A 20,501-nucleotide genomic window follows, 5' to 3' on the forward strand; every position below is an offset into this window, starting at 1 on the left:
AAAAACGAACCTTATACCATTTCCAAGCGAAAGGATTTCAAGTAGACGACGAAACACTGCTGTTATTTCATCACATTTAAGTTATCTACGTTTATATTATTTCAAATTCAAATCTATAATGTCTTTCGACTCATTAAGGTTGTCATTAAATTTAATTATTCAGATCGCCTCAACCACAGTATCGTCTGTTTACAGACGAATTTCAGAATTAAATATTCAAAGCCTTACACCTCGATTATCATAAGCTGGGTATTTAATCCGAGATACAAGAAGTTTGTTTTCTCAGTAAAGATTAAGTAACGATATTACGATAAAGCTTATTTCGTATATTTCATTTGATTTGAAAATTATGAATGATTCTCATGTATTGTATTGAAAAGTGTTGCGACTAATGCTTTGCTATTTTTCTATTAACTAGCGATGGTGGGTCCGCCTTCGACGGGGATGGTAAGAATAAAACATATAAAAATAAAAATAATTTGCTTATTCGTGATATATGTTTAATTTCGGTTCATCAGTAGTTGGAAGTTCTTTAAGAAACATAAATGACGAACTTTTCTCTTCATAATACTTATGAATTATATATAAATATATTTATTTCATATTTGGTAAACAATGAAACAATAAAACTTTGATATCAATAATGATGCTCTACTTGGTAATATATCATTATAAATTAATGACGATAAAATTTTATTTTCAACCAAATACAAAAAAATGAGGTTATCAATTCGACTGTCTTTTTTGGATTTGTCACGTCAGAAAATTGAAGTGGATTAACCCATTTTGATGATTCTTTTTTGATTTGAAAGCTGTTGCCTCCCGTGTGGACCCATTTAAATTTGGTCTGGTTCTGACAATTTGCAGGGGTATAGTTTTTCGTTTAAAATTATACATGTTATTTATTATGTTAACTAGGTATTTATAATCTTATCTTACTTTTACATAATTTGCCGAACATAGTAATTATAATGATTGTCAACTATCCTAAATTAATCCGTCACTTATGAAAAATAAAATAAAATCAACAAAACGATCAATGCTTTCGAAGCACAAACGCTATTACCAAAGCTATGATATTCTTGTAAATGCAATTTTTCAATATTCTCATTGACACATTCGTCAGAGACATTTATTTCATGAGTTTTAATAACGCAAGCGTAGTACTGGGACGATAGCCGAGGCGATCGAATTTTCTTCGGGTCTTTATGGTCCATTGCATACAGGCCGAATGTGACCCTAAAAAACAAAATCTTATTAATCCTTGTGATGACATTTAAAGCACTCAAACAAAAAGAAGCCATCTTTGGTTACATCAATGGGATGTTAAAGTACCTTATGATTATTTTAAACACAACAAGGTATAGTAAAATTCACAATATTCATTCGCCTTTCAGTCTTCCAAAGCAAAAGATAAATGTAACAGTAATAGGCACTTTTTAATAAGACTTGCTTCAAGCCGCACCTTCACTAGCGACGTAACCGTATAAAATCTAATATTATGTTTCAAATAGACCTAAAACATGGAAGCAGATATACGTGTAAGACTAACATAATACAAATAGGGCCAGCTCGTACCGGGAATGGCACCACACCCCACAGAAGATCGGCGTGAAATAGAAGCACATGAATGCTATTCTTTCTTTTTAAGGAGTTAAATTTTGTTTATTGTTATGGTGAGTGGATTGAATCCGTATTATTTTGATCTCTCTTCCCAATTCCTTTACTCCCACCGTTAATCTTTTTTATCACCATTAACTACTAACATACTAACAACACTTTTACAGGAAAATAAGTTATGCAACTGTTCATGGACAGTAATCGTTGGTTACCTCTAGACGACCCGTCAGCTCGGTGGCTGACATAAAACAAATTAGTATACTTACGAATACCCGCTGTTCCACTCGAAATTGTCCATCAGCGCCCAGTAGGTGTAACCGATAACATGTACTTTGTCTTCTTTTATTGCTAGATAAACCTTTAATAATTCATTTAATGAGTTATTCCATTTGATTTTAAGTTTTATAGGATTGAAATGTTTTATAAATGAAACTTTGAAAGAATAGAAAAAAATGGTTCACGAAACGGGATTCGAATCCGCGTCTTTGCTACGGTTAGGCAATAGGACGCGGGTTTTTTGGAATGGAAAGCTAAACACGTTTATGGTACACACGCTAAAGGACTCTCTTAACCCAGTATAATCGATACGGCTGATACGGTTTGTCTGAGTCTGAATCACTATCTACACATCGTTTATATTAATATTTGTATATATTAATAATTACCTGCGTCAAATGATCCTTTATATATTTAAGTCTGACATGGTCATACATCTGGTGTTTGCCCGGGTAACCATTCTCGGTTATAAGTATATCGATATCACCGTAGCTGTTCTTGAGGTATGATAGTGTTTTTCTGAGACCCTTGGGGTATACCTGTATCAAAAAGAATAGATGCTATATAAAGGGAATAGTCTAGTCTAGGTTAAACACTATGATGATCCTGGAGTGGATAATGAGAGCGTATTTTTTTCTAATTTATGCGATAGTTGTTAAGCTAGATTATTATTATTAGATTTTTTGGATTTATTGCAATAAAAATTGGCACAGAAGTATATGCATAATTAGCTATACTTGGAAATGTAAAAATTATAAATAATTTCGAATTGGTTTCTGTGAGGGAATAAATTGTGTTAGGTATATACCACTGAATAGTAATTCTGAGCTGATTCCAAAAGCAATATATTGTGTTTATGTCCACATCACAATTGAAGTCCTTATATTACAAATCTAATCAATTTGTTTATCAAGTGGCAATGTGTATTTTACAACATTCACTTTATATAAGTCTATGGAATGCTGTCGCCTAAGAACCACAGGACAGTTTTTTAGAATTATCATGATATCCATATTATGTAAAAATTAAAAGGATAAATTGACATGATTCTTAAATAGCAACTACAGAGATTTTGCATGGCTCTTCTTTGTAGGAACTGCTTACCGAACCGTTGATAAATGGTAAAAGTATGTTTTAACGATTTAAAAATGTTTCTAGATCTAATCGAATTAATAAAATGAATAAATTTATCAATAGACCAAACTAACGCACCGGCATTATCACAGAAGCACTAAGCTCCGCGTCAGCTGGTATCTCCAACATGGCGCCCAATTCGGGTGAACCGTTCAGAAACCATGTTCCTTTCTCGCCTTCCTTGGCTGGTCTTATCATGTGTGTTGTGTAATAGTTGAGAGCGTAGAAATCCGCTGAACCTTGGCGAAGTATTGCATAATTTTAAAACATAAATAATAATAATTCTGAGTAATAAAATATAGCATTTTCTTGTGTCGATATTTTAACGTTAACGTGCTCACTGAAAAACTCAACGTCGTAGTCGGGCTAAATAATTTAATGAATAAATCGCGTATCAAATCAACAATTACCATATAAACTCTCAGAACATCAAAGAGCTTAATAATATAAAAGACTTGGGAATTGTTTTTGACAATAAATTAACTTTTGTGCCCTAAGTCACGATTGTATTTTAATCAGATTTTTTTTTATGTAAACAAGCGTTGGTAAGCCAATAAAATAAAAAACAAATCCGTTAATTAGTCTTCAAATGTCAAATGAAATATTTAGTGTGTTAACATTCTGTCACATTATTACCACATAGAATATTATAATACTATACGATTATTACTTTTAAATCTTAATTCAAGAGCTATCGTTAGCAACTTTTTTTGCATTTAATGTTTCTTATGTTATTTTTTTTTCACAAAAATTAAAAGGGCCTGATATTATACATTGGTCCTTTAAACATCTTTTCATGTTATATTCAGTAGTTTAAATTAAAGTAAAATAATTATACAAGTTATAAAGGTTTGGCTTCAACCTTTTACTACATATATACATAGTTATATCTAAAAATTAAACTAAAAGGAAGGAAAAAACAGTTATCCTACATACATTTAATACATACCTTTTAATAATTGCTTCTCTTCTTCAGTAAAGGATGGCAATCGGGAGTAATTGAATCCTTGTTTTAAGCTGTATTCTAGCAATTTCTTCTCGACACTTGGCGGCCATCCGCCTTCTTTAGAAAATATGGGATGCGAGTAGCGCCCAATCTGTTGGTATTAACCAGTCATCGCAAAGATCAGTTGTTTATGTAGTTGTTGTATTCATCGAAGCTCTTCTATGTATATATATAGGTCTTTCTCTTACAAGCTTCCTTAATATAGGTATGTCCATATACATAAAAACATATAATGGCACAAGAATAATAATTGCATTTTATTTAATACTCGGCATTTTATTTCCAATAGATCTAGAGTTAGACATACACAATTAATATTTGAACTGTATTATGATTATCTTTTACACCAAAAGATCGATCACCAAAGTTTCTGGAGAGGAAGATTTCACTCCAGATCCTAAAATAGGACCAAATAACAATAATATCATATCAAACACAGAATCGAAGAATCACTTTGGAAAACCCACGGAGTTACCAAGCAACAAAACCAAATAAACACACAGTCAAAATGAAAACTTCCTATGTTTTTGAGACCATCTGTGGATAAGGTCCAATATTTTATAAAAAAATTCTTCAGCAGCATAATTAGAACTAAAATTTTTCAAATAATTTATAATAATCACCATATATTCCAAGCCCAGCTTTGCCAATTCTTTATCACGAGGATACTGGTATGGCTCTATCCATAGGATGTTATGTGATAAAGACAGTCGACCTGCAAGAGGGTCCTTAATTACACAAGATCCAAATGCATTATTCTGGGAGGTCGTATTTTTACAGACATTTTGATAGAATTGGACCATCTATTTAATTCTTCAGATAACTAAATTATTGCTTCTAAAAGTTGAAATTAAAATTACATTATTCAATACGTCTATACGTTATAAATAATGTAAGTAAACATTTAACATTAAAGTGTGCCTCCAGTGGTTATTTCTTATCATTGCAATAATTTTGTCCGTGTTATACAGGCGCCCTGCATGTTGTATTTTTTACGTATTAAGCGTATGTAACATCCTGTATATTACAATTAGCATAAGTAGATATTTTATTTATTTCTCAAATAAATGAAAATAAGAAATACTCTGCCTTCTTATATATAAATTGATATTATATCTGGAGGCCTATACTCTTATACTTACTCTTACCAATCCTTTATTTTATTCCTCTCGTCAATACTTTATTAAACCCTTTCCTTTTAAAGTCAGCAATCTATTTGGTGAGGCGTAAGGTGTGCAAACGACCTGACCCCACTGCAAATGTTCATGGGTGGTGGTAGCGCTTATCATCAGGCGAGACACAAAATCCATTGCCGAAAATGACATAAAAAATTTAAATATCATCAAAATCTTCTTACCATTGTATTTATCCTTAAACTCCCTCTCATAGACCCTGTACGCTTTAGCATGCGCCAATAGTAAATGCTTGTTACAAAGAAAAGGGCCTAATTCCTCATTCTTAATACCCGGTGCTAAGATGCCTGTGTTATAAATCATATCGCAAATTACAACCGCTTCGTTAATTGTAATCCACGTCTTGACTCTGTCGGCGAATAGAGAATATAGAACCCTTGCGTAGTCGGCAAACCAATCCGCTATAAGAGGATTCGTCCAGCCACCTGAAAGTAATCTTTTAATAAGTTATTTTCATGTGCTTTCATGAGCGAGTGATTCCGATCCTACTACTACTTATGGATGGATGGATTTATAGATGCTTGTTACTCTTTCGCGCGAAAATGGCATATCGTCTGAATCTATATGAAATTTATATTATTTATATCATATTTTATAGTCTGCTATGGATTAGCACATAGGCTACGTTTACCCGGGTACCACAGGAGTGACGTCGTGGCTTAAAGCTAGTTATGTATATATTAATACGGTAAGCAAAATCTTCGTCACCTTGTAACGAAAATTGCGGTGATGGAGGAGTATTAAATGTTGTACAATTATAAATGATATAGAACTAAATTTAATTTTTAGTTTTATAGCATTGAAATGCTTTGTAAATGAGAAATTTTGAAAGAATAGAAAAAATTTGATCACCAGGCGATATAGAACTATTTTTTTATGTAATAATTGCAGCTGAGCTGGTTTTTCACCATAAGATCAGCGATCAAACAACCCATCAACATGTGCAGAGGGCTGTCGCAAATGCGTTGTCCGCTTTTAAGGAAAAAGATAAGTAAGGGACGAGAATAAAGGAATGGAAAGGGTGAGGAAAAAGATACGGGCTTCCGGCTCCCCCGCCTACCGACGAAAAACAGTAGCATGCTACTGTTGCTACTATTTTATGACGATTATTATAGCTAACCTAATTCGTACCGAAGCGTGCTCTACTCCTTACCAGAATGCTGAAAATTTATTTATTACAATCAAAAGAATTTTAGTTAATAAATTAAACATTGCATAAAACATTATATAAGGTAATAATAATGATAACATGTACGTTATTACAAAAAGTACGTATTATAAAAAGGAAAAGATTACAAGATTAATTAAATAGGAAACCGAGAAGTTATTAAAATCCACCCTGGTTAGAAAATACTGGTTTCATTACGTATAAGGTTGTATATAAAGCGACTTATAATTATTATTGTAACTTGTAAGGTCAAATTAAATATTCGTGTTTTCATATTATTACGTTCATTTGGTAATTTTTATTAAAGATAATTTATATGTATATAGCATGAAATTTTAAATTCAATCTTAATCTGTGCTGATCTTACAAAGAGTACAATTTCTATACGAACCGATAGCATGAAATTTGGTGCGTAGATAGCTAGACAACTGGAATAAGACATAGACTTTTTATCCCGATATTCCAACGGGATACGGACTTACACGGGTGAAACCACGGGGCGCAGCTAGTTCATTGTAATTATGTCGACGTAACATCCTAATCTGTCGACCTACCGTGATCCGTAATACAGAGCATTTTCAATTAATTTTTTCGAGGTGACACCATTATATTGTTAAATGGGCATTCAATATTATTAGTTAGTTTCGGTTATCATCATAAACTATACAGAATTCGGAAACCCGCAAAAGGAATCTCCATCGACCCGAAACTTTCATCTGGGAACAGTAAATACTCGGCATAATATAAAACTGCCATGTATTAGCATTTTAGTCCTGAGAAAAATAATAAATTGAATTGTTCGTTTGTAAGCATATGAGTCACAATTTGTCGACAGATAACAATCCCTCATGCAAGGTTATTGTCTCATCATCATCAGCCCATATATGTTCCCACTGCTAGGACACAGGCCTCCTATGAGGGTTCAGGCCATAATCCACCACGCTGGCCGAGTGCGGGTTGGCAGATGTCACATGTCGTCGCAGATGTCACTTTTAATTCTTGGACATGCCGGTTTCCTCACGATGTTTTCCTTCACCGAGTAAGTAAGATTATTGTCTAATGTCTTTTAAAGCTTTAATCGCCATTTATAACTTACACAGAGAAAATGTGTTGAAGTAAAACTAAAAACACACAAATATATAATGATACCAAGAAAATACGCAGCATCGTTAGACAGTCTTAGATGGTACTAGAGTCTAAAGTACATTCCTCTACCGTAATTAAACCTTCAAAGTAAGATAAATGTATTCCTGTATAGACGCCACATTTCTTACGTTCACATTCCGTTAAAGATAGACACATTAGTTCCAATTATATTGGTATTTGAATATGTTAATCGCGAAGTCAAAGTGCGAGTCGGGCTGTGACTTAGGTTGGACTATGGACTCAAGGTACGGACCATGGGTTCCGTGCAAATAATCTAAAGAGTAAATGCAAAAAATTGACACCTATCCAATTTGTGATCGTGCAAACTGTTACTGATCCTCAATTTTCTATTGTTTGTTGCTATAACAGCAAAAGTGCATCTTCTCTGAAAATTTCAACCGTCATATAGCACGGTTCATACTGACTGACACAGATTCATTTCCTATTTACCCTTGGTTTTGGAATCCTAAAACCAGTTGGTATTATCGTAATTATTTCTACAATGTTTAATACCAAAACGAGACAAGTATAGTTAACAAATTCCACGTGTATTAAATTTAAAGGGTTCAAAAATAAATATCCAAATCATTTTACGATTCTGGTTGATTTCAAATTGGTACATGTATAAGTTTATTATTTATTACTTGAGAACAATTTGCATGTATTTTTATAAACGCGAAATAAAATAATATACTTAAAACAGAAAGAGATATCCTTTGGCAATATTATAAAAGCGAAACTTTGTTTATTTGTCTTTCTTTCATGTTGAAACGACGTGATTTTATGATATCAATGTCTTGAGGTAGTTGGGAGGCTAGAGAGTGACATAGACTCCTTTTTAAAGCGATGAAACAATCTATTCCATCCTTTAACTAGGTGGGCGAAAACTTTGTATGATATACATACCCAAGTCCTGTATCTTCAGAGGCATATCGTAGTGATACATAGTCACAACCGGTTCAATGTTCTGCTTCAGAAGTTCGTCAATAAGATCGCTGTAATACTTCACGCCGGCTTTACTCATATTGTTTGGGAGACCGCTTGGTAAGATTCGAGACCAGGATATCGAAAATCTACAAGATTATAGTAAAAAAGGTTATTAAATATATAAAACTATTAAACGTATTAGGACAAGTTAAGATAAAAATATTTAAGAAATAACTGTGATATAAAAAATTGCAAATATTACGGAACGAGGCCGTGTAAATAGCTCAATTATAAAGGAATCAAGAGAGCCGTGCGCACGAGCAGGAATCTTGTTCAGGTGATTATAAACAGTTAATTTTAATTTCAAATATAGTCAATCAATTTTACCACTTAATTAACTTTATAAAGTGATTTACATTACAAATGCAATTATATTTTATTTTGTCTTAAATTGAACTTTTATGTACTGTATCGGGTAGACACAGACTCCTGAAACACAACGAAAGCTATATTGAGAGTATGGGGTTCATGTTTTATTTTATTTTTTTTATTACTTATCAAGTAGTCATATTATTTTTTTTTTCTACAGTTACAGAACAAATTTCTTTTTGTTGTTTGTTTCCTTGGTACATTGATAAGCATATGAGCGTCACAGAAAAGAGTTAATGGGTTCGATTCTGTTCCTTTTTATTCAACAACATGTGGCGTTATATTATCTTAAATATGGAGGTATTTCTTCACCTGAAAATCGAGTATCACAGAGATGACAATTACATAAAAGACATATTTATCACTTACGTACAATAATAGCTCAATATTTTTTTTATCAAAAATTATCATATCAAAAACTTTAAAAACTATCCAGAGAAAATTTTATATCTATCTTACTTTCTATCCTTTTCACGTTCTTTTCTTTACTTCATCAGTCATGCATATTTAAAATTATTATATTAAAAAATTATATTAGTACATAATATGATACCTGTACTGATTAAGTCCCAATTCTGAAGCTATCCTAACATCCTCCCTCCATAAATGATAGGAGTCTGCGGCTACATCCCCATTCGTGCCATCTACAATTGCGTCCTTGTGCGTATGCGCAAATTCGTCCCAAATGCTTTTACCTTTACCTGAAAGTATAGAATACTTAGTATTTTCTTCAAGGGGTGACTCAGTCTCCACGCTCGCTGTAAAGTTTTCGAAACGTCGGGTTAATAATATAATGAATAAATCGCGTTTAAAATTCGTTAAAAAAACTTTAATTCCAAAATATAGAATACTGTTTACTTTTAGCTTTCTACAATTTCATTTATAATTTTTCTTTTACTTTTGTCCAAATGTTTTTCATATGAATTCTTTTTACAAGAAAGATGCCGAAGCTACCGTTTGATGTTCCTAGATGTGGACCAAATGACAACAATTTTCTGCAAAACACAAAAAGTATCACGCCAATGAAGAATTGAAAACCTTTTGAGAATGCCGCTTAAAAATAAATAAATCAACTTCAAGTGAAAACTTTTATCTCACAGCTAAATGGAGTGAAAAGTATATTATATGAAGGAAAAGAGAAATAATTTTTTTAAATAAATAGTCAGGAAAATATATATACTTAAGTGTTTTCAGTTTTTTAATATCTTAGGGATTTTTAATGCAATACGTATGTAATAAGTTCAGAATTTTTTATGCTGCCAAATTATTCGAGGAACTATATCCTATCCATTATCACTACATAGATATATGCATACATATAATACAAAGTCGCTTTCTCTGTCTGTCCTTATGTCCCTATGTGTACTTAAATCTTTAAAAGTATGTAATGGATGCGGTTTTTTCAATAGATGGAGTGATTAAAGAGGAAGGTTTACTTATATAATAACATCTATTAAACTACTCCGAATTTAACGCGGGCAAAAGCTAGTCCTATCCTATCCTACTAATATTGTAAATACGAAAGTTTGTGAGGATAGATGTATGTGTATGTGTATGTATGTTTGGTACTCTTTCATGCAAAAACTACTGAACTGATTGCAATGAAATTTGGTACAGAGATAGCTGGATAACTGGAATAACACATAGGCAATTTTTAACACGATATTCCTACGGAATTTGGACTTACGCGGATAAAACATTATAAATCAACTATATGAAAGTCTCGTGCCACATTGTTAGTTCACTCCTCGATAACAGCTAGATCAATTCTCATAAAATGTTGTATGCATATCGGATAGTTCTAAGAGTCGGCCAACATCTATTTTCATACCCCTAAATTTGTTTGTTTATTAGAAAAAAAACTTACCATCAGCCTTCCAACCTCCTTCAATCTGATAAGCGGCGGTGGCTGCTCCAAACTTGAAATTTGGTGGTAGCTTTTGACTACTACAACCAACCGCCAGTAACATACTAGAAAAAAATCAATATACCATTTGTATATTATTTTTCGTATAATTCAATAAAGCTTATTTAGTAAGTTTTGTTCAGGTACTGCAACTAAAATAATAAATTGTTCAATTTTAAAAATGTATAATTGCTTAGTAATACACCCTTACTAATTTTATGTCTTTTTTCTCAGTAAACAAAATTTTTTTCAAAATAGATTTTGGGTACATTGCAATATCTATAGGCAGTTATAATAAACGTATTTTTATAAAATAATCACACTTTACACCAAGATCTTTCACTTTAACTGAATTTATCAATATTATACACATTTTTTTAAACCACAATCCGCGAATTATTAAACAAATATAAATAAAATTGTCATCACTACCAATCACTTCAATAGCGGTTTATTTTCATATCCTTTGTCACTATACATAATAAAAATAACAATATACCTGAACGCGAGTATCTGAGTGGCTCTCATAATTGATACTTAAACTCAATGGTCACTGAACAACTGCATTTATACCGTAACTTCAATTATCCGAAGCTGTTTAAAATTTATACGAGTAAAATGTACATGCGTTATTTGAAATAGCACCGTCTAACTTGTCGTTTACAACGCAAGTCACATATCAACTCTATTTATTATATTTATCATAGCTTCATCTTTAACTCGGCTGATTATCGTAAGTTTACCTCTGAGTAAATTAAAGACGATAAGACTAATCTATAATTAAAAAATATGTATTAAAAGAAACATTTTGCGAAAAGCCAATTGCTTAGACCTTAAATAAACCTTATGTGATGGATGATTAAAATATTTAAGGGGTATTATTAGAGTTATTGTTGGTAATTAACTAATTAAATATTTTCTAGGTAAATATGGAAGAATAATAATTTATTTGTTGTGGCTGTAAATAATACTAACTGCGCCCCGCGGTTTCACCCGCGTAAGTCTGTATCCCGTAGGAATATCCGGATAAAAAGTTGCCTATATGTTATTCCAGTTGTCCGGCTGTCTACGTACCAAATTTCATTGCAATCGGTTCAGGTGTTTTTGCATGAAAGAGGATGTGTGTGTGTTTGTTACACACATCCTTACAAACTTTCACATTTATAATATTAGTAGATAGATAGATAAATAGAAGTAAATAGATAGAATTTATAATATTAGTAGTATATCCTTATGGCAAACTAATTATATAAATCAAAACAATGATCAACAAAGTTACTCCTACTAACTTATGTGTCTAATGATTAATGCTCATTAGTATTATCTTCTATTTTTAATTATATTTGTATTAAAATATATTTGTAATAACGCCTTTCTAGTGTTATTACAAATATGTTTTTACAATTTACGTATAATATTTTTTGTTTCGTCTGCTTCTTTTCTACGCCATTAGATTTCGAAAAAACTTGTTTGTTTGCCCGTCTCGTAGCCTTGGAAGATTGCAGAACTGCGCTGTATCATATAATTTTATGTTCTTAAGAGATAATTTTTATGTGCTTGTTTTTTTATGAATAAAAGTATACCTTACAAATATGCAAATGGCAACAGTACAAATTCGGTATTCTACACAATAGCGTATGCAATGGCAATCTAAATATATATAATTCAAAGGTGACTGACATAGTGATCTAACAACGCCCAGCCCGAATCACTGGACGGATCGGGCTGAAATTTGGCATGCAGATACATGTTATGACATCCGCTAAGAAAGAATTTTGATAAATCCTACCCCCAAGGGTATAAAATAGGGGATAAAAGTTTATACCGTGATATTTGATTAAGACTGCGCGGGCGAAGCTGCTTGCAACAGCTTGTGGTTGCATAAGGAAAATACAAAATATAAATATACAATTTTGTGCCATCGCGGACTTCTGAGCTGGTGGTTCGCCTGACGTTAAGCGATAACCAACGCCCATGAATATTTGCAGAGGCAGTGCCTCTACGACAACAGTCCCCACTTTTAAGGGGTTAAGGATAAGGAAAGGGTCGACGAAAGAAGGAATGGAATGGGAAGGATGTGGAAAAGAAGGATTATCCGGGACTTCCACTGCAATAGTGGTATACCGACAAGACCCCCTGCATTCTGTCGAACTGCTTTAATAAAGGGGTCCCGGGTGCATCTTAGGATTCACCTGCTACAAAAATAAGTATCTGCATATATATATATATATCTGCTTGTAAGCTTCTCCTAAGGCACACCACTGATACCGGTTGTTGGTTATCTGTCGCCTAAGTGGTCAGCAAATAGCAACCAATGTCGTCACTCCACCGAGAAGCAGAACGTCCTACATATTATATATGAAATGTAAATATATATTCAATTATATACCTTGTACTAAAAATATACAATGAACATTGCATTGGTTAGTGATCTGTAGTACAGTTCTTTAAACAACCATTTTCAAAAACTATTCCTTCACAACGTAAATACTATTTATAAGTTTAATAAACTGTGACGGCAAATAAATATATTTGCTTCTTATAATTATTATCTATTGCATTAATAGATATCCAGTATTAGATTCCTTTTCAATTGAATTATCGAGAGCTTTCGAGTCCCATTGAATTGTGTTGCATGAAAGCTTTCAACCTAAGTGATATACCTACTTATATATGGCAGATGTTTTATTTTCTTAGTATATACCTCAACCGTCTTAGCGACGAAACCATCTTAAAAGAATCTACTTGTTTAATTTAGTTCATGTTACCTATGATGATTTATTTAGGTGTTCTTTTATTTTTTTTTTTACAATTTTTTGTTTAAAAATTACAAATTCTCGAATCACCCGTGGTACATGTATAGCCTATAACCTTCCTCAATAAATGGGCTACCTAAAACTGAAAGAATTTTTCAAATCGGACCAGTAGTTCCTGAGATTAGTGCGTTCAAACAAGGAAACAAAACTCTTCAGCTTTATAATATTAGTATTAATAAATCTAAATAAATGTAACGTCTACTTCCTTATCATTGTCTGCTGCTGTTATGAATCTTAGCTAGTAAAGTGAAAACATTAATGTATACAAAACAATAATAAACATTACAAATATACCTTCAACTGAATCTATCCCTGGCTAAGACCTTAATCTCTCCAACGAAAGTTTTATTTTCGAATGGAATTCGTGACTGAAAATACCTAATGCAATTCATGTGTATATAATTCATAGTTATTAGGGCTATCACAAACATACTAAAACTTACCCAATTTCAATAGTGATAATAATTAATGCTAAAGTAATTGACTGAACGTCACATTCACTCAACTCATTGCAACTCAAATCACGAAGAAGACATTAGGATTAATAATGTTAGTAGAAATTTGTTACCCTGTCAATTCCTCTTAGCAAATATGCTTAAAGTAATAAAAAGGTTGGGAAAAAAAACGTCGAAATATCAAAATTTGTACATGATCTATTTTATTTTTTGTATTAGAAAGTGACCTGTCTTTATTCTTGTTTCCTTTGACTGGGCTGCCCGACCCGCAGTCGGTACCCTTGTTTATTACTAATTGATAATCATTTAAAAACTTCATTTTTCCTCAAAAGTAACATTCATAAAATTCATTGAATGCATTAACAGCCTCGTAAATGAATGAACGTTTTTCCCTGTACTGATTTAAGCTGGGATTAACCATAACCAATGTGAAGAGTATTTATATTATTCTCAGAACTTTTGATTATTAATACTAATTAATATAACAGTATAACAATATAACTAAGTAGAACTGAGCTTGCATATAAACTTAAACAAAGTTCTTAATTCGATTGGTTTTTTCATATTTGGTTACTCCGTTTTCAACCGATTGACGTTAATATTATTTTGTTTCATATGATATTGTTGTCATTAAGTTACCATCTTTTACACCTACGCCAGTAAAAAAAGGCAAGCAGGTTAAAGTCCGGAGATCGTGCGGGCTACAAAATTGTTTATAATTGCCTGATCATCATGAAGAATGACAGCACGAAAGGCATTTAAATGATATATGCAGTAAATTGAAGGCATAAGTGTAAAGCGTAGGGTATATATTAGAGCTTATGGTGGCCACTTTGAACAACTTTTGTAAAATTTAACCACACGACCACAGGAATCACAGAACAGTTCTTCGGAACCATTATTAGGTATACACGTTACCTGTGTATTAAAATGTGAAATTGAGTTGATTGGAAAACAGTAACTACAGAGTTTCTTACCGTCTCTTCTCTGAAGAAACTGTTTTCCGAATCGGTGGTAAATGTTAAAACTGTGTGACCATTTTTTACACCACGTTAGAATAAACTAAATAAAATAAAAAAAAATTACTCACTTCTTTAATTAATTTTTAGTTGTTGCATATTATTTAATTACGCCACACCCAGTATAGGAAATGTAAATTTAATTCCTTGCTTTCTAAAAGATCTCAAAATGGATTTATATGTCAAAAAGATATCTTATAGAGATCTTTATTACATTGTTGTAGACATGTGAGTTATCTACATTCGATAGACTTGAGCGATCTTCTTAAGAGGCTTCTGATAAAATTGCTATCTTATAAATACCTAACGTAGTAATAAAAGTTCTTGTGGTCGGCTTATAATAGTCACGACCACTTAAATCTATAGAGCTAACAGTTTAGGAAATTTCTTTAATGCAGAATGTTTTTTATATATTATTTGAACCAAACCAAAGCAAAACAAAACCAACCAGGTAAAAATAATTATGATCTGTTCAAACATTCTTGTACATAGGTGTAACTACCAAGACTTTCTTTCATACATATTGTTTCGAGAGAGATAATTGATCACTTACGACCCCTCCGCGCCTATTAAAGATGCGTTCAACGCGTTATACTATTGAGAACGTAGTTAGTTTTGTACAGTTCTCTTTTAATGGACAAAATATATAAACAATGTATAAATAAATGTAAATAGTGTATAAACGACTTATTAAATTCAAATTTTCAATATTTAAAATCAAAACCTATTATCTACGGCCCTGACTCCTGATTATATTTACGCTGACTTAATTAGCAGAATGTTTTTTTTATAAAATAAATATGTAATTTACCAAAAATATTTTGCCATGAAACGTTCGTGCAATAAGAAAACAATAAATCAGAACGATGCCAAATCTAATATACTTGGTATTATTATGTTATCTGTGGCTAAATACAAATAATCATATAACTAAAGCTACGTTGCCTCAGTTTGAACGTAGCTTCCTGCGAAGGATGTGAAGGATGCTAAAGGATGCGAAACGCTCACTCGCTTAGCCTCCCAAACTAATACGAAGCGAAAAAGATGTAGGAAGCGAAGCGCTTGCTAACCATCCCAAAATAAGGCGAATCCCGCGCGGGATACCAGTCGCGAATCACTCGCTTAGCCTACCAAACTAAGACGAAAGCCGCGCAGGATGTGGGATGCAAAACACTCGCTAAGCATTACAAAGTAAGGCGAATTCCGCCACGCGAATTGCTAGCATAGCATTGGCTAATTGGAACCGGGAAGTGAACCGCTCGCTTGGCCTCCCAAACTAAGACAAACACGAATGACACAAACAAATAAACTGAAACAAACGGTGCGAGCGAATCCTGTTCCGCTTTCGCCTTACTCTGAACGAAGCTTAATGCATTTGATTCACCAAATATCTACATTAACTTATCTTACACTGCCACAGAGCGTTTCGTTTTCAGATGTAAATATGACGTTGACATATTCAGTCGTGCTGAGGTAAAGTACCCATTATTATTTTTTATTTATGTGTTTGTGAACGTCGTATTATTTTAAATGGATATATAGGAGGTAAGTGCATTAATTTTGTAAATATGTGATTGCGTTTTTATGAGGTTTAATATAATTTTAGGTAAATGCTTTTTTGAAATATCAATCAATTTACCTTTTACTATAACCAATCTGTGCGATACATTTTAAAAGTATTCATTTCAAATGTTATTTATTCTGTTTACTTTAATCTTTATTGATGTGTGAGTTATATATATTAATCTTTATTGTTAGTTTTTTTTTTAAACAAAACAAAGCAGCTACCATAAATTTAATATTTCAAATAATATCAAAGTAGAATGTACTAAAATATTATGTAGGTTGCAATAGCGATTTTATGACGTACTTCCATTAATTATTAATATTTCTACAAGAAATAAAATATATCAAGTGAAAAATTTCAGCAAAATAACTTACGATATAAATATTGTTCTGGTAACGTGTTTATTTTATTAATCATAAAAAATTAATAGCACGAAATTGATAAAACGTTAATATCGCAATATTCTGTAATGTAAATTGTATTTGTTTGGGAAAATACATTTTAATCAAGTTTTACAGTTCAAACAAAGAGTACTTAAAAGAGCTATTTATTACATTACCTAATTAAAAATATAACACTTTATTCGAGATTCAATTAATACAAAGCAATTAATATAAAATTGCATAAAATAGTTACTTTTTGAGATTAACGGAAACAAAGAGACAAACAGACAAAACACTTAAAAATCTCTTCTATCACGTAGTACTAGATAGGTTAATAACTGCCGCCAATTATAATTTTCATTTACAGACATCGATCATTATTATTATAAAGAGATAGATACTACCTTTCACCAGCGGCTTCGCTCGCGTAATCAAATGAAATTACCATTACGTATGTGTGAAACATTCAACAATGGTAGAAGTAGCCTTAGGCGCTATCGAAAGGAGACTATCCTTTCGCAAGATATATTAAATGTAGTTAAAAAATATCTAAAAACACGCTTAGTTATAGGATAGATTAAATTGTCTCACTTAGAATACTAAGTATATAAGGTAATAATTTAATACTGGCGATCCTAATCAGGGTCATAAGATAAATTGATATGATTATTGTATTTTCACCGATTCTTTTAAGTGTACAAAGTTTAAATTAAATCTGTCTAAAGGAATCGGTTACGAACAGATACCTAAGCATACAAACATACAAACGAAAGTAATAGAAGTGTGTTAAAATCATATCATAAAATCGCTAAAAAAGACAAACGAAGAAACACTTACTTTCGCATTTATAATGTTATAGTTAGGATAGTATGTACTGTATGTGTTATTAATTGTAGATAGTTTGCATGTGTAACATTTTATATTGACATAATTTATAGATAGCTATATAAAGAAAAACAATGTAATAAGCGAATGTTATGACAATTAGTTAATTTATTTGATTGACAAAACGATTCGAGTACACACTAATTAGAAGTAATATTTGTTGAATTCTGATTAGCTTAATACTGGAGAAATTAGTCATTATTCAATCAGGATGCACTTCTTATATCTGTCGCCGTAAAATTATAGAAACTGTTATATTATAAATAAGCTCGCGCTCGTGAGAGCGCAAACTGTAGAAATATTATGATCTGTTATATTTACTTGCAATTTAAAGCAATATTTATATTAGACTATGATTCAAATATATATCAGTTTTGTATTATGCTGAACTAGCTGCGCCCCGCGGTTTCAGCCGCGTAAGTCCGTACCCCGTAGGAATATCGGGATAAAAAGTTGCCTATATGTTATTCCAGTTGTCCAGCTGTCTACGTACCAAATTTCATTACAATCGGTTAAGTAGTTTTTGCGTGAAAGAGCAACAAACACACACACATCCTTAAAAACTTTCGCATTTATAGTATCAGTAGGATAGGATTTATTCAAACATCTTTCAGATGCAGGTTGCGAGTAGACAGAGCACCTGTTTCGGTTTAATTTAAAATAAATCAAACCCCATCACACATATAATATCGTATACTCAGTTCGCAATTTAACGTTTTCACATCGATAGATTATAATGTACTGAAGAGTAATACGATTACATATAAGCAGTATGTTATGAAACAATTCTTCAATAGAATACAGATAAATTTCCTAGAGATTATTGTTGCCTATCAAGACTACCTTGCCCCTGCTAAGTCGAGCAAAAGGGCACGGCCGTACCATCCTTTTCTCGAATATTTATTACAATACGAAAAAACTAGCCTATACGATAGATCTAGCCCTCCTTCCTAGTTAATTGGGTTAAAAGATCCAGTAAATTTTCAAAAATCAAGTATATTTTACTAGGAACTCATAAATTTTTATAACGTCATTGAATTATATGTAAAGTTATAATTGTCTATCGTTTACACAGATATATAATTAAAGATTTTATCGAAGTACTAAATGACCATAACTGCGGTAAAACCTACAATAAGTAATTGTAATTTTAGTGCAAAATGTAATACTAATATTATAACGCTGAAGACGTTTGTTTGTTTGTTTGAACGCACTAATCTCATGAACTACTGGTCCGTTTTGAAAAATTCTTACAGTTTTAGATAGCCCATTTTTTGGGGAAGGCCTTAGGCTATATATGTACTACGGGCGAAGCCGGGGCGGACCGCTATTCATGAATGAACTGTTATTATATTTATCTACATAGGTACTTAATTATTCGCTTCGATATAGGAAAAGTATGGTAGCTCCCTGGGCCTAGAATCTGCACTTGACGGACGTATGAGACAAGCTCGAGATAATTTTTTTTTTATGTCATAACGGGCAACTGAGCTGGTGATTTGCCTGATTGTAAACGATCACCACCGCCCATGAACATTCGCAGAGGCTCACACCTCTGAGAATGCTCGAGATAAATTCTCAGCATTTTTCATTATTTTGGTTTGCTTTGGTTTTGGTTGCCTGGTAGATATGACTCTGTAGCCATAAGGCCGCATGTTGTGTATTTGTATTTTAATTTTTTATTCCGTATTATTTGTTTTTTGTGTATACTATACTCGTACACCGTACAACAAAAGTATAATTCATTCATTCATTAGTGCGATGTATTCGTATTATAATATAACGGAGCATGATACATTTACAATGTAGGCTAATGCTAAATTATCACTCGCGAGTAAGATTATAACATTACGGTTTTTATAACCTAACGGCGACATGTATATTTTTGCTGCATCAAAAAACCGAGCATATATAAGGCAATCTTTCTTATACAAAAACTAGGAGGACAATCTTAAATACATAAAAATTGCCTGTTTATACATATATAAAACTAGACGCTCGTCTCGCCTCCACCCGGATATTACGAGTCCTGTTTTATCCCAAGGGAGCTTTTAATCGGGATAAAAAGTATCCTATCACCCAAGTCAGCTCATACTCTGTCTCTATACCAAATTTCATCAAAATCCGTTCTGTAGTTACAGCGTGATTGACGGACAAATATCCAAACAAACTTTCACATTTATAATATTAGTGTGATAGTGTAATTAGTGGTAAATTACTAAAAGTAATTAGTCTAAGTTAGGGTTTCCATACTCACGGGGAGAGTCCTTAGATTATGACGTCATTGACGAATTCCCATTGCAAGTGACCAGTGCGTAGTGGCTCACATAGCAAGCATTTGAATTCCTAGTATGTATATTATAGCTTCAGTTAACAATGTAATTCAGTTTCGCTATAGATCAACTTCACACAATATATTGTATTCATAGAATACGGGTGAGTAGGTTCGTAGTAAAAGGATAATATTTGAGAAATTAATTTTTTTGTTCATTCAAATTCCATCGATACAATATTGTAATCATTGAAATAATGTTTCGTATTGGTTGTGATGGTTCTTAATCATCTCAATAG

The 20,501-nt window shown here is 32.3% G+C and overlaps 2 protein-coding genes across 2 annotated transcripts in view; one reads left to right on the top strand and one right to left on the bottom strand.

The window, feature by feature from the left end:
• Positions 1–590: 590 nt before the first annotated feature.
• Positions 591–11,327, bottom strand: LOC119837005 (myrosinase 1-like). The gene is made up of 11 exons (XM_038362483.1): positions 11,305–11,327; positions 10,767–10,870; positions 9,453–9,600; positions 8,450–8,616; positions 5,394–5,654; positions 4,660–4,751; positions 3,980–4,127; positions 3,109–3,269; positions 2,286–2,435; positions 1,887–1,978; positions 591–1,239 (listed from the first exon to the last, which is right to left on the bottom strand). Exons 2-11 carry the CDS (start codon positions 10,867–10,869, stop codon positions 1,005–1,007), a joined length of 1,557 nt encoding a protein of 518 aa, XP_038218411.1. The 5' UTR covers position 10,870; positions 11,305–11,327; the 3' UTR covers positions 591–1,004.
• A 5,199-nt stretch (positions 11,328–16,526) lies between these two features.
• Positions 16,527–20,501, top strand: part of LOC119836988 (myrosinase 1-like) — a 22,765-nt gene continuing 18,790 nt past the window's right edge. Inside the window, exon 1 of the mRNA XM_038362467.1 lies at positions 16,527–16,568. Coding sequence (XP_038218395.1) covers positions 16,540–16,568 — 29 coding nt within the window. The 5' untranslated portion in view covers positions 16,527–16,539. The remainder of the gene's footprint in view (positions 16,569–20,501) is intronic.

This window comes from Zerene cesonia, chromosome 26 (genome assembly GCF_012273895.1).
Source record: "Zerene cesonia ecotype Mississippi chromosome 26, Zerene_cesonia_1.1, whole genome shotgun sequence".
Classification (NCBI taxonomy): Eukaryota; Metazoa; Arthropoda; class Insecta; order Lepidoptera; family Pieridae; genus Zerene; species Zerene cesonia.

What these genes read in the sequence shown, in the direction of transcription:
- LOC119837005 (XM_038362483.1), bottom strand. Translation starts at nt 10,869, where the DNA reads ATGTTACTGGCGGTTGGTTGTAGTAGTCAAAAGCTACCACCAAATTTC. An exon ending in GTGCTTCTGTGATAATGCCG is followed by an intron (nt 2,436 to 3,108) that starts GTGCGTTAGTTT and finishes TTTTTGATACAG; the next exon opens with GTATACCCCAAGGGTCTCAG. An exon ending in GAGTGGAACAGCGGGTATTC is followed by an intron (nt 1,240 to 1,886) that starts GTAAGTATACTA and finishes TTTGTTTTTTAG; the next exon opens with GGTCACATTCGGCCTGTATG.